Source organism: Chelonia mydas, chromosome 1 (genome assembly GCF_015237465.2).
Source record: "Chelonia mydas isolate rCheMyd1 chromosome 1, rCheMyd1.pri.v2, whole genome shotgun sequence".
NCBI lineage: Eukaryota > Metazoa > Chordata > Testudines > Cheloniidae > Chelonia > Chelonia mydas.
This window is the reverse complement of record NC_057849.1, coordinates 205,689,471-205,704,482: the sequence shown is the minus strand read 5'-3', so window position 1 is coordinate 205,704,482 and position 15,012 is coordinate 205,689,471. Positions and strand designations below refer to the sequence as shown.

Below are 15,012 nucleotides of genomic sequence, written 5' to 3'. Positions count from 1 at the left end.
TCTAACAACTTGTTGGACTGTCTGTCCTGATTTGCCTACCATATATGTCCAATGTGCAGCTTGTAGGCAATATTTCGGTTCTGCCTGACCTGGCTTTCCTTCCAAGAGTATATGCCAAGGGACTTATAAATTTCTTGAGGCTTGGGCTCTGAATATTGGCTTGGCTATGCTATGCTTGATTCTTTTCTCCCACTGTTCCTAATGTGGTTGTGTAGAGAATGCATCCCCTTGTAATTTTCAGGAAATGCTAATATTGTTTTGGCCCTTGTTAGTGAGAACATCCCTTTGTTGGTATTTCCAGATGAGCCAGGCTGTATATCCATACCTCACAACTGGAATATATTTCCCCTCTGTAAGTTAGCTAGGATGTCAGCATTAACACAGAATATCTTACTCCTACACATACACTATAAAGGAAAACCTTGCTTGAGTAAAAAAAATAAAAGCAGATATTTTGTTTGTTCTTTCTTCACAGGCAGTATGGGCACTTGGCAATATTGCTGGAGACAGTACCATGTGCAGAGACTACGTGTTGGACTGCAACATCCTACCCACTCTATTGCAGTAAGTCTGTTTTGGTTTACTTTGTATCTTGCTCAAGATACTGGCAATAGTACTGAAGGACATACATTGACCAGACATGACAAGACAACCCAGACAATTATATATAATATGTGGTATGTGTAACCTTGCAGCTACACATAGTAAGTTTAGACCTTGATATAGGTAGACATAATTTGAAGTTTAATTCTATATAGGTTTATTTTTAAAGAAAAAATGTATTTAAATAAAACCATTTCATTTTAAGTAAAAAAATCAGATTTTATTTAAAAAAAATTTTTTTTATCCATCTTGGTACCAGAGTTTAGGTCCAGCTTCTGTGAATGTTCTTGTGTGTCTTCCCTGTTGGACAGCAGTTCTTTTTACAGTGGATTGCAGGAATGAGATTTGGAACTGAATTGTATTTGATGGGCAGCCAGTGCAGAGACCAGAGCATGAGCTGATGTGTGTTGCTAAACACATGCTGCTGTATTTTCTACCAGTTGAAGCTTTTTTCCGATCTCCCTCTCCAGAGAGGGGACAGAATGCCTCTACTAGACTCACCCCTCTCAAAGTCTTAAGGTGGAGTCCCATACCAGTGCTATGTTACTGAAATCCAGGTCAGTACAAACTGTCCCTTCTCAGTCCAAGAACAGCACTGCATCCAGTACTTCTAGGAAGATGTCATCTTCTGCACCAGTCATTCTGGTACCAAGCATTTCGGCACCAGGAGTCATGGCACTGAATGACCTCACACAAAGATCCATAGCACCAACATTCATCTCAGTGCTGTTGGAGTCAGTGGTTTGGGTAGTACATACCCACACATGGGTACTGGATTATGCCTAAGACACCAGGATTCAAGCTCTGTGCCTCTTGCCCATGTTCGTTCTCTGTCAGTGACAAGCACCAACACTGCCTTTACTGCTTAGAAGAAGTCCACATTTCATCCAGGTGCAGTATCTGCCAGTCCTTCCCAAGCTGTACCTGAAAAGGCAGGGTTCTCTGCCTCAAGAAACACCTCATGGAAGATGCCATGGGGCCTCAGTTGGACCCAGGCCAGGGAAGCGCCCTGTACATCAGCCTGAGAAAGCCAGGAGTGCACCTCCGGCTCCAGAGATAGAGTCCAGCTCTGGTGGTACCACTGCTATGGACCCCATGCCAGTGCCTAGTTGGGAGGCAAGGAAGAATGCACGTAAGCACGGTAGTAAGTCTTCCTCCAAACTGAAGAAGGATGATGCGCCTTCTACATGTTCCAGCCATGGAGGGGCAGAGTGTTCCAAGGTGCACAAGCACGACAAAAAATCCTGCAGACCACCGGATCCACCAGTATCGAGTCCCGCACGCCATCAGTGTTGGCCTCCCTTAAGACAAGGATCCTTCGGTTCTGGGACAGTCCTCTGCTTCGGTGCTGGCTCCAGCTATGGAATGGGTATTGTTAATGCTGAGGCAATTGGAGAATGCACCAGAACCACATGAGCAGTTCATCCTAGGGGAACAGAGATGTCCACGCCTTCCCCTGCCATCTGCACCTAGGGAGGTCCGATCTCCTATCCAGGACTTGCGTCAGTCAGGCCACACTTTCACTTGTCCTCCTGTGGTTCGCACGGTTCCGACAGTACTGCCACTGGAACCGGGATCCGAGCTCTTGTCATCGGAGCATTCTGATGGTGCGCAAGGGCTGCCTGTTCCCTAGTGACAGTATGAGTACCTGAAAGGACTGCCAGCGGCATGGCAGTATCTTCCCCCTCCAGCAGTAGGGAAGTCGCTGGTTGCCCTTTCCATGGGATCCTCCGCAACATCAGCCAGTTCCATCTTGTTGGCCCGAGTGGGGATCCTGGCCCCAGCACCCACTCTTGTAACCCACCCGTTTGTCAAGGAAGGCTTTACTCCTTGTCCCCACTTAGGGCACCATTGAGTAGGCTCTCCAAACTGGTTGTGGAGGGTGAACCACTCAGTCTTTTTCCGATGGTATTACCGGAGAAGAGCGTTTCCCATTGTCCTCTCCAGATGCTTCAGTAACTTCAACTTTCCCCTTACTCCCAGATGACTTTCAGCAATTCCAAGAACTCTTGCGAAGGGTGGCGAATGAGCTTCATGGTCTAATGGAGGAGGTACAAGACAAACAGCATCAGCTCCTGGATAGCCTTCATTTCTTGGTACCATCAGGGTTGCTATTCTCCAACCAGCTTGAACAGTTTGACATACCCTGGCCACTTACACGTCTACCCCCCAAGGGGGCAGAGAAGAGATACTACGTACCAGGTGCGGGTCAGAGTTTCTTTTCTCACACCGCCACCCAGTTCCCTCATGGTGCAGGCAGCAACGGAACGGTCCAGACAGCAACACCTGCACTCCACTCCGACAGATAAGGAGGGCAAACGCTTAGACCTTCTGGGACGTAAGGTCTTCTCTTCAGCAAGATTCCTATTTTGTATTTCAAACTACCAGGTCTTACTGGCCAGTATGACTTCCTTAACTACGGCAAATTGGAGGACTTTACTGAAAAGCTGCCTCACAAGATCAATCACGTTTCCAGTCTATCCTGGAGGGGGGCAAGCTGATGGCTAGAACGGCCCTACAGTTGGCCATGGAAGCTGTGGATACCTCATCATGCTTGATGGCCGCTGAAATTGTCATGTGGAGGGAATTGTGGCTACACTCATTTGGTTTCCCCAGAGAAGTGCAGAATATCATTGAGGACCCCCCTTTCGATTAGTTGCACCTGTTTATTCAGAAGACCAACGATTTCCTCCACTCCCCCAAGGATTCCAGAGCCACACTTTGATTGCTGGATATCTATACTATTCCGCTGCACCCAAGTGGAAATTCTACCGCCTGCCACCTACACAGTGATTCAGGACTCCTCAGTTCTTCCACTAGAGGGCTTACGAACCTTCTCATAAGCGCCAGAAGACCCAATGATCCTGCCCTCTGGGATCCCTTTGCAATTTTCATCATCTCGTGTTGAAACCTCTCAGAAACGATATTTGAGTGCCATTAGAGAGCAGTCAACTGCTGTGCCTATTGCCATGCAACCGACCCACCCCCTTCAGGGGTTGTCTCATACTCTTCTTACCAGCCTGGAGTGAAATAACAATGGACAGGTTTGTCCTGGATGTCATCCACCATGCTATTTCATCCACATCCCCCGCCCTGATCCCTTTTCAGGGACCACTGTCATGAGAAGTAGACTCCCTACCACAAAGGGGAGCTATAGAGCACATTCCTCCAAACTGTCAGGGCACTGGGTTCTATTTTACCTACTTCCTGGTACCCAAGAAGAAGGGCAGGTAGAGACCAATCCTGAATCTCCGTTGCCTCAACTGCTTCATCCACAAGCCCAAATTTTGTATGGTCACCTTAGCAGCCATCATACTGTCGCTAGAGAAGGGCATGTGGTTTACAGCTCTTGATATGCAGGACCGACCCTTGGGGCACGCTACTTGATACCGGCTGCCAACTAGACATGGAGCCATGAGTGCACAAAGCCTTTCAGGAAGTCAAACCAGCTGTTTGTAGCGGTGGCGGACCAGATGAAGGGACATCCTCACAGTGCATCTCTTTTTGGATTACAGGCTGTATCCATACCTGCTATGACCTTGCCAAGGTTCCAGCCCTGGTTATAACGGCCCACTTGACAAGGGCTCAAGCCTCTTCCACCTCTTTCCTGGCCCAGATGCCCATACAAGAGATCTGCAGAGCAGCTACCTGATCCTCCGTGCACACCTTTGCCATCCCTTGCACACCTTTGCCACACACCCACTGTGCCATCACACAGCATGCTAGAGATGATGCAGCTCTCAGTAGAGCAGTGCTCCAGTCAGTGATTCCTTAACTCTGACCCCACCCCCGTGGGAGAGCTTGGAAGTCACCTAATTGGAATTGATGTGAACAATCACTCGAAAAAGAAAAGACGGTTACTCACCTTCTTGTAACTTGTTCTTCAAGAGGTTTTCAGGTCCATTCCAATACTTACCCTCTGTTGGAAGTAGCCAGCAAGAAGGAACCGAAGGGGGGTCGGGTCGGCAGGGTCTCATGTTGAGCGCCATGAGGGCACCACTCCAGTGGGCTCCCTGGCCGATCTGACAGGAGCTGCTAAGGGAAAAAGTTTCCGACGACCGTGCATGCGACGTGCGCACAACTAATTGGAATGGACATGAACAACACCTCTCAAAGAACAACAATTACAAGAAGGTGAGTAACTGTCTTTTTCTTTTCCAAACCTCTCACCTCAGTAGATGAGTTGAGCCTTCACTTTCTCGATGTCCACAGGACCTTGGCCTTCTGCCCGCAAAGGACGAGACCAATCAGGAAGTCCCCTAGATTGTTTATCGCTATAGCTGAGAGGATTAAGGGGCAGGCCATCTCCACACAGAATCTCCACGTGGGTTTCAGGGTGCATTATGCTGTGCTATCAGTTGTTGGGACTGACTCCACCCCTTGGGGTGAGAGCCCATTCCACAAGAGCCCAGACGTTGACTGCTGCCACCCTCCACAATGTGCTGCTTCCAGGCATGTAGGGCAAGGTTCAGTTCATACCTTCACTGCACACTACACCTTGGTGCAGGACTCTGCAACATGCCTCATTTGGTGCAGCTGCCCTCCGCTCAACTATTCCATCCTCTTCCTCTCACCTTCTTCCAAATTAGATACTACTTGTTAATCACCCTCAGTGGAATACAATAGGGACTATTACTCGAAGAAGATGAAGAGGAGGTTACTTACCTGTAACTGGAGGTTCTTTGAGATGTGTGGTCTATATCTGTATTTCACTTCCCACCCTCCTTCCACTCTGTTTTGGATCTGTTCAATTTGTGGTGGAGAAGGAACTGGAGATGCGGTTGGTCTGCCTTGGACAAAACCATGAGACAAAGCAAGAATGCATACATAGACCAATGGACACTACTACTACTTTCAAATTATCAGGCTCTGGACACATGGCACGTGTGCATAAACCCTCAGTGGACTACAGATAGGGACCACACATCTTGAAGAACCTCCAGCTACAGTTAAGTAACCTTCTCATCTCAAAGGAGAAAAGGGGTTGGAGATCCATCCTCTGTCTCAGTTGTCTTAATACCTACATCCCTCACTTCTTCATATTCCTTATGGATACCCTTGCTACTGAATAGGGTCCCCTCCCTGAATTCCATTGACTGGTTCCCGGCTCTTCACCTTCAGACCCAGCCTACTTTTACATCTCAATATATCCCGCCACAGTAAGTATCTGAAGTTTCTCACAGGGACATCAGACTACCAACAGAACCCTACTCTTCGGCTTGTTCATGGCTCCACAGGTGTTCATCAAAGTCATTATTATGGTGGCCACCCATCTAAGACAGGGGTGGGCAAACTACGGCCCGTGGGCCACATCCAGCCCACGGGACCATCCTGGCTAGCCCCTGGCCCCTCCCCCGCTGTCACCCTCCCTCGCAGCCATACAGGCAGTGTGGCTAGCGCCCACCCACCTCCCAGGCTTTCAAATAAGCCTGTCCTGCCTCTCTGAGTGGCATGGTAAGGGTAAGGGGACAGGGGGAGGGCAGGAAGTCCTGGGGGGTAGTCAGGGGACAGGGAGCAGGGGGGGTTGGATAGGGATGGGGTCCCGGGGTTCGGGGGGACAGGGAGCAGGAGGGGTTGGATAGGGGTGTGGGGTCCCAGGGTTTGGGGGGGACAGGGAGCAGGGGGGTTGGATAGGTTGTGGGGTCCTGGGGGGGGCAGTTAGGGGCGGGGGGTCCTGGGAGGGGGTGGTCAGGGGACAAGGAGCAAAGGGGGTTGGATGGGTCAGGAGTTCTGAGGGGGGGCAGTCAGGGCACGGATAGTGGGCGGGGGCCAGGCTGTTTGAGGAGGCACAGCCTTCCCTACCTGGCCCTCCATACTGTTTTGCAACCCCGATGTGGCCCTCGGTCCAAAAAGTTTGCCCACCCCCTGATCTAAGAAGACAAGGAATCCAGTGAATCCCTGCTTAGATGATTGGCTAGCTTGGGGGAATATTTCCCTCCAGCCCTCACCCTCCAGCAAGTGACTGACTCACTTCAGAGGATACTAAGCCTCTTTGCCATGCTGGGACTCAGGATCAGCAGGGGAAAATCCACACAGACTCTGGCTCAAAATATAGAGTTTATCATGGGGCTATTAGATTCCAGCTTGGCAAGAGTGTAACTCCTTCAAGAGAGATTTCAAATTATGTTCTGTCTCATCAACTAACTCCAGACTCATCCCAGCACACTGGTGAGGTCCTGCCTCAGACATTTGAGCACATATCAAAATGCAACATATGCCACCCAGCATGTCAGCCTTCACCTTCAACAGCCCTTGCAAGGGTGATTGAGATTAGTGTATCTACTAAACAGGAACAGCATGAACAGGGTGGTCATGATTTTTTAAAGTCCTATTCTCAATAGATTGGTGGACAGATCTAACCCAGGTGCACAGCAGAGTATCTTTTTTTTCGTGCTTCTACCAGCAAAGACTCTATTTATGGATGCATCCACCTAGGGGTAGGGAGCACATTTCAACCACCTGAAGATTCAAGAGAAGTGGTCTCCCCAGGAGGTTATCCTACACATAAACATTCAGGAACTCAAGGCTATCTGACTAGCATGTAGAACTTTGCTCTTCCAGGATGTAATGATGTGAGAGTTTATGGACAACTCCACATCAGTGCACTACATCAACAGGCAAGGGGGAGCCAGATCCCTCTCTCCTGAGCCAGGAAGCTGTGCATCTCTGGGATTAGTCATGTCACTCTGCTAGCTATACACCTTCCCAGCCTCCAGAACATGCTGGTGCCTCAAGTCAGCAGAGACTTATCCAAGAGGCTCGAGTGGTCCCTTTAGATTTCAGTCCTCAAAGAGTTAGCAGCAAATGACAGTTCCTGCATGAGGACCTGTTTGTGGCCAATCACAACAAGAAGTGTTGTGTTCCAGAGGTGGCATGAGCTTGGGCTCCTTCTCAGACGCCTTTCTTATCCATGGGCTCCTGCTTTGATGTATACCTTTTCAAGGATACCCATAGTACGCTGAGTCTTGAGGAAACCAAAGCAGGATATGGGGTGAGTTATGATAGCCCCAGCGTGGGCCAGACAGTTTTGGTACTAGTCCCTTGTGAACCTGTCAATACAATGACTCGTCATCTTGCTGGTCCTACCAGATCTGGTCTTGCAGAATAGCAGACAGATTCTGCAACCAGATGTGATGTCCTTTGCACCTGACAGCCTGAATTCTGGCTGACTGACATCTACAGAAAGAAGTTTCTCTGCTGAGGTTTAAACCTCTCTCTCCTATGCAAGAAGCTTTCAGCCAGCCTGACATTGAGAGCCAAGTGGAGAGATTTTCTCTAGGCAATGCAGTGCCAGCTTTTGCTTGTAGCAGCCCTGATTCCTGCTATTCTAGACTATTTAGTTTCTCCAAAACAATCAGGCCGGGTCCTTAGTTGGATACCTCACAGCAATATCTGTAAATCATTCTGTACAAACCTATACTGTTGTCTTGCAGTCCGCAGTGATGAGATTCCTTCAGGTGCTCATGTGTTTTCCTGCTAGCCCAAGAACCACTCTCCCTCTCTCCTGGTGTTCACTGAACTGATAGGTCCTCCCTTTGAGCCACTGGCTACATGTTCTATTTACCACCTGTTGATGGCCTTTTTGGTGGCCATCATATCAGCTAGCAGGATAGGGATCCCCAGGGCCTCATCATGGGCCCTCCGTACACTCTCTTTCATGAGGACAAAGTCACATTCTCAGGCCTCACCTGAAGCTTCTGCCTAAGGTGGTTTCTGACTTCCACATCAATGAGTTGATTCACTCCTGGTTTTCTTCTCCAAATTGCATTCCACTCCCAGGAAAAATTTCACATGTAGGATGTCATGGGAGCATAGTAATTTTACTTGCCTAGGACTAAGGTATTCAGAGGTACACCTAGGCTTTTGTGGAAAGGGTTAAGGGATAACTTCTGTTGTCTTAGGGTATGTCTACAGTATGAAATTAGGTCAATTTTATACAAGTCAATTTTTAGAAATTGATTTTATACAGTTCATTATGTATGTCCCCACTAAGTGCATTAAGCTGGCGGAGTGCCTCCTCAATACCATGGCTATCATCGACTTACGGAGCGGTGCACTGTGGGTAGCTATCCCACAGTTCCTGCAGTTTCTGCTGCCCATTGGAATTCTGGGTTAAGATCCCAATGCCTGATGGGGCAAAAACATTGTCGTGGGTGGTTTTGTTACATGTCAGTCGCCCCTCCCTCCCTCTCTCCGTGAAAGCAACAGCAGAAAATCGTTTTGTGCCTTTTTTCGTGGGTTACCCATGCAGATGCCATACCACGGCAAGCATGGAGCCCGCTCAGCTCACCACTGCTGTTATGAGTATTGTAAACGCCTTGTGCGTTATCCTGGAGTATGTGCAGAACCAGGCTCAGCGACGCCAGCATGAGGACGATTGTGATGAGGACATGGACACAGGCGTTTCTGAAAGCATGGGCTGTGGCAATTGGGACATCATGGTGGCAGGGGGGGCTGGTTGATACAGTGGAACGCCAATTCTGAGCCTGGCAAACAAGCACAGACTGGTGGGACCGCATAGTCTTGCAGGTATGGGATGATTCCCAGTGGCTGTGAAACTTTCGCATGTGTAAGGCCACTTTCCTGGAACTCTGTGAGATGCTTTTCCCCGCCCTGAAGTGCAGGAATACCAAGATGAGAGCTGCCATGACAGTTGAGAAGCAAGTGGCAATAGACCTGTGGAAGCTTGCAACGCCTGACTGCTACCAGTCAGTCAAGAATCAATTTGGAGTGGGCAAGTCTACTGTGGGGACTGCTGTGATTGAAATAGCCAGTGCAATAACTGATGGTCTATTATCAAGAGTAGTGACTCTGGGAAATATGCGGGTCATAATGGATGGCTTTGCTGCAGTGGGGTTCCCTAACTGTGGTGGGGCGATAGACGGAACGCATATGCCTATTTTGGCACCGGACCATCTTGCCGACCAGTACGTAAACCACAAGGAGTACTTCTCAATGGTGCTGCAAGCACTGGTGGATCACAAGGGACGTTTCACCGACAACAACGTGGGATGGCCAGGAAAGGTGCATGATGCTCGCATCTTTAGGAACTGCAGGCTGTTTGAGTAGCTGCAAGAAGGGACTTACTTCCCAGACCAGAAAATTACCGTTGGGGATGTTGAAATGCCAATAGTTATCCTGGGGGACCCAGCCTACCCCTTGCTCCCATGGCTCATGAAGCCGTACACAGGCAGCCTGGACAGTAGTAAGGAGCAGTTCAACTATAGGCTGAGCAAGTGCAGAATGGTGGTAGAATGTTCCTTTGGACGTTTAAAAGCTTTCTGGCACTTTTGCTGACTAGGTTATACCTCAGTGCAACCAACATTCCCATTGTTATTGCTGCTTGCTGTGTGCTCCATAATATCTGTGAGAGTAAGGGAGAGATGTTTATAGCAGGGTGGGAGGTTAAGACAAATCGCCTGATGGCCGATTTTGAGCAGCCAGACACCAGGGCGATTAGAAGAGCACAGCTAGGTGTGCTGCGCATCAGAAAGGCTTTGAAAACCAGTTTAATTGCTTGCCAGGCTATCGTGTGACAGCTGTGTGTGTTTCTCCTTGCTACAAACCCACCCCCTTTGTTGATTTTGATTCCCTTAAGCCAACCACCCTCTCCCCTTCGATCACAGCTGGCAAAGGAAATAAAGTCACTATTGTTTTGAAACCATGCATTCTTTCTTAATTTAAAAAAAAAAAGGGGGGGGAAATAATTGATAAGGTAGCCCAGGTGGAGTGGCGGAGTAGGGATTTAATGCTTTCCTGGCCTCTGCCACTGAATGCTTCCATGCATTCAGCTTTGCCCTATCAGTGTGTGAGGACTGCATGAGCTCGGAAAACATGTCATCGTGAGTGCTTTTTTTTCTCCATCTAATCTGCGATAACCTCAGGGACGGAGATGGGGGTGGGGGGCATAGAAACATTTGCACCTGGGGGGAGATAAAAAGGGAGAGTAAAATTTAAGATGATACATTTCTGAGAACAAAAGGGAGACACTTTCACAGTGAATCAAGCAATTCACAGCAGACAGCACACATGCTTTAGGTACAAGGTCGCATTTTACCTTTTATATTGAGCGCCTGCCGGTATGGTGACACATCACAAAGGGCTGGGCAACAGAATTCGGTTTCCAGGCAGCCATGGTAAGCCTTTTGGTATGCAGGGTTGGCTTCTTCCACCTTCATAACATGTGGGAATGTTTTCAAACTATAGCGCCATCCTTTCCCATAGCAAGCAATTTCGGTTGGGTTTGCCATTTAAAAGGAGGGGCTGTGGTTTTCGGGTGGATGTGCAGCAGACACCTCCCCGCATCCCATCATGTGGCTGTTCTCTAGGATGATCCCTTCACCCCTCCCCATGCCGTGTGGCTATTCTCCAGGATGATCCCTTTTAGCCAAGTGCAAACAATCCAGCATGAACAGGGTCCTTTTACTGTTCCCTTACAAAAATTCCCCTATTTCAACCAGGTGACCATGAATGATATCACTCTCCTGAGGCTAACACAGAAAGATATAGACTGAATGTTGCTTGAATGGGACCAAAACCCAGGACCATTCGCTGCCATGCTTTGTGCTGCAATGATTCCAGACTACTTGCTACTGGCTTGGCGTGGTAAAGTGGAGGACGAAATAAGGCAGCGCTCCCCAGAAACCTGCAAAGGCTTTCAGAGTACCTCCAGGAAAGCTTCATGGAGATGTTTCTGGAGGATTCCCGCTCCATCCCCAGACATGTTAGCAGAGTTTTCCAGAAGCTGTACTGGCCGCGAATGCATCCCAATTCTTCAGGGCAAATCAAACATTAAACACTATTGCTTTTAAACCCTGTACTGTAGTTACAAATCTGCACTCACCAGAGCTGCCGGCTCTGGCTTCAGGGTCGGGGATCCCACCTTGGGAGGGTATTGGCTCCAGGATGATGAAAAGGTCCTGGCTGCCAGGGAGAACGGATTCACCGCCTGCTTGCTGCACTTTGTGTTCCTCATCCACTAAATCCTCCTCCATGTTGTGTGAGACTCCCCCCTTGCAGGTGTCCGCGGACGGTAGTGGTAGGGGTCCCCCCTAGAATGCCATGCAGCTGATCATAGAAGCGGCATCTATGGGGCTCTGACCCGGAGCGACCGTTTGCCTCTTTGTCTTTTGGTAGGCTTGCCTGAGCTCCTTAACTTTCACGCGGCACTGCTGTGTGTCCCTGTTGTAGCCTCTCTCCATAAGAACATAAGAATGGCCATACTGGGTCAGACCAAAGGTCCATCCAGCCCAGTGTTTTGTCTACCAACAGTGGCCAATGAAAGGTGCCCCAGAGGGAGTAAACCTAACAGGTAATGATCAAGTGATCTCTCTCCTGCCATCCATCTCCACCCTCTGACAAACAGAGGCTAGGGACACCATTCCTTACCCATCCTGGCTAATAGTCATTAATGGACTTAACCTCCATGACTTTATTCAGTTCTCTTTTAAACCCTGTTATAGACCTAGCCTTCACAACCTCCTCATGCAAGGAGTTCCACAGGTTGACTGTGCGCTGAGTGAAGAAGAACTTCCTTTTATTTGTTTTAAACCTGCTGCCCATTAAATTCATTTGATGGCCCCTAGTTCTTATATTACGGGAACAAGTCAATAACTTTTCCTTATTCACTTTCTCCACACCACTCATGATTTTATATATCTCTTTCATATTCCCCCCTTAGTCTTCATAGAATCATAGAATATCAGGGTTGGAAGGGACCTCAGGAGGTCATCTAGTCCAACTTCCTGCTCAAAGCAGGACCAATCCCCAATTAAATCATCCCAGCCAGGGCTTTGTCAAGCCTGACCTTAAAAACTTCTAAGGAAGGAGATTCTACCACCTCTCTAGGTAACGCATTCCAGTGTTTCACCACCCTCCTACTGAAAAAGTTTTTCCTGATATCCAACCTAAACCTCCCCCACTGCAACTTGAGACCATTACTCCTTGTCCTGTCATCCTCTACCACTGAGAATAGTCTAGAACCATCCTCTTTGGAACCACCTATCAGGTAGTTGAAAGCAGCTATCAAATCCCCCCTCATTCTTCTCTTCTGCAGACTAAACAATCCCAGTTCCCTCAGCCTCTCCTCATAAGTCATGTGTTCCAGACCCCTAATCATTTTTGTTGCCCTTCGCTGGACTCTCTCCAATTTTTCCATATCCTTCTTGTAGTGTGGGGCCCAAAACTGGACACAGTACTCCAGATGAGGCCTCACCAATGTCGAATAGAGGGGAACGATCACGTCCCTCGATCTGCTGGCTATGCCCCTACTTATACATCCCAAAATGCCATTGGCCTTCTTGGCAACAAGGGCACACTGTTGACTCATATCCAGCTTCTCGTCCACTGTCACCCCTAGGTCCTTTTCCGCAGAACTGCTGCCTAGCCATTCGGTCCCTAGTCTGTAGCGGTGCATTGGATTCTTCCGTCCTAAGTGCAGGACCCTGCACTTATCCTTATTGAACCTCATCAGATTTCTTTTGGCCCAATCCTCCAATTTATCTAGGTCCCTCTGTATCCTATCCCTGCCCTCCAGCATATCTACCACTCCTCCTAGTTTAGTATCATCCGCAAATTTTCTGAGAGTGCAATCCACACCATCCTCCAGATCATTTATGAAGATATTGAACAAAACCGGCCCCAGGACCGACCCTTGGGGCACTCCACTTGATACCAGCTGCCATCCAGACATGGAGCCATTGATCACTACCCACTGAGCCCGACAATCTAGCCAACTTTCTACCCACCTTATAGTGCATTCATCCAGCCCGTACTTCTTTAACTTGCTGACAAGAATACTGTGGGAGACCGTGTCAAAAGCTTTGCTAAAGTCAAGAAACAATACATCCACTGCTTTCCCTTCATCCACAGAACCAGTAATCTCATCATAGAAGGCGATTAGATTAGTCAGGCATGACCTTCCCTTGGTGAATCCATGCTGACTGTTCCTGATCACTTTCCTCTTGTGTAAGTGCTTCAGGATTGATTCCTTGAGGACCTGCTCCATGATTTTTCCGGGGACTGAGGTGAGGCTGACTGGCCTGTAGTTCCCAGGATCCTCCTCCTTCCCTTTTTTAAAGATTGGCACTACATTAGCCTTTTTCCAGTCGTCCGGGACTTCCCCCGATCCCCATGAGTTTTCAAAGATAATGGCCAATGGCTCTGCAATCACATCCGCCAATTCCTTTAGCACTCTCAGATGCAACGCATCCGGCCCCATGGACTTGTGCTCGTCCAGCTTTTCTAAATAGTCCCTAACTACTTCTTTCTCCACAGAGGGCTGGCCATCTACTCCCCATGCTGTGTTGCCCAGCGCAGCAGTCTGGGAGCTGACCTTGTTCGTAAAGACAGAGGCAAAAAAAGCATTGAGTACATTAGCTTTTCCACATCCTTTGTCACTAGGTTGCCTCCCTCATTCAGTAAGGGGCCCACACTTTCCTTGGCTTTCTTCTTGTTGCCAACATACCTGAAGAAACCCTTCTTGTTACTCTTAACATCTCTTGCTAGCTGCAGCTCCAGGTGCAATTTGGCCCTCCTGATTTCATTCCTACATGCCCGAGCAACATTTTTATATTCTTCCCTTTTTCAAGCTGAAAAGTCCTAGCCTGTTTAACCTCTCCTCATATGGGACCCGTTCCAAATCCCTCATCATTTTAGTTGCCCTTCTCTGAACCTTTTCTAATGCCAGTATATCTTTTCTGAGATGAGGAGAACACATCTGTACACAGTATTCAAGATGTGGGCGTGCCATGGATTTATAGAAGGGCAATAAGATATTCTCCGTCTTATTTTCTATCCCTTCTTTAACGATTCCTAACATCCCATTTGCTTTTTTGACTGCCGCTGCACACTGCGAGGATGTCTTCAGAGAACTATCCATGATGACTCCATGATCTTTCTCCTGATTAATTGTAGTTAAGTTAGCCCCCATCATATTGTGTGTATAGGTGGGGTTATTTTTTCCAATGTGCATTACTTTACATTTATCCACATTAAATTTCATTTGCCATTTTGTTGCCCAATCACTTAGTTTTGTGAGATGTTTTTGAAGTTCTTCACAGTCTGCTTTGGTGTTAACTATCTTTAGCCATTTAATATCATCGGCAAACTTTGCCACCTCACTGTTTACCCCTTTCTCCAGATCATTTATGAATAAGTTGAATAGAATTGGTCCTAGGACTGACCCTTGGGGAACACCACTAGTTAGTTACCCCTCTCCATTCTGAAAATTTACCATTTATTCCTACCCTTTGTTCCCTGTCTTTTAACCAGTTCTCAGTCCATGAAAGGATCTTCCCTCTTATCCCGTGACAACTTAATTTACGTAAGAGCCTTTGGTGACGGACCTTGTCAGAGGCTTTCTGGAAATCTAAGTGCACTATGTCCACTGGATCCCCCTTGTCCACTTGT

The 15,012-nt window shown here is 48.2% G+C and overlaps 1 protein-coding gene across 9 annotated transcripts in view; it reads left to right on the top strand.

Moving 5' to 3' along the window:
- The window catches only part of KPNA1 (karyopherin subunit alpha 1), a 152,186-nt gene that overhangs the window by 67,827 nt on the left and 69,347 nt on the right, over positions 1 to 15,012 (top strand). For all 9 annotated transcript variants that reach the window (XR_005227017.2, XR_006284180.1, XR_006284144.1 and 6 more), the window contains one exon: positions 476 to 564. Coding sequence is in view for 6 of the 9 variants with exons in the window: in XM_037910452.2 (XP_037766380.1) it covers positions 476 to 564 (89 nt within the window). In the remaining 3 variants the exon portion in view is untranslated. The remainder of the gene's footprint in view (positions 1 to 475; positions 565 to 15,012) is intronic.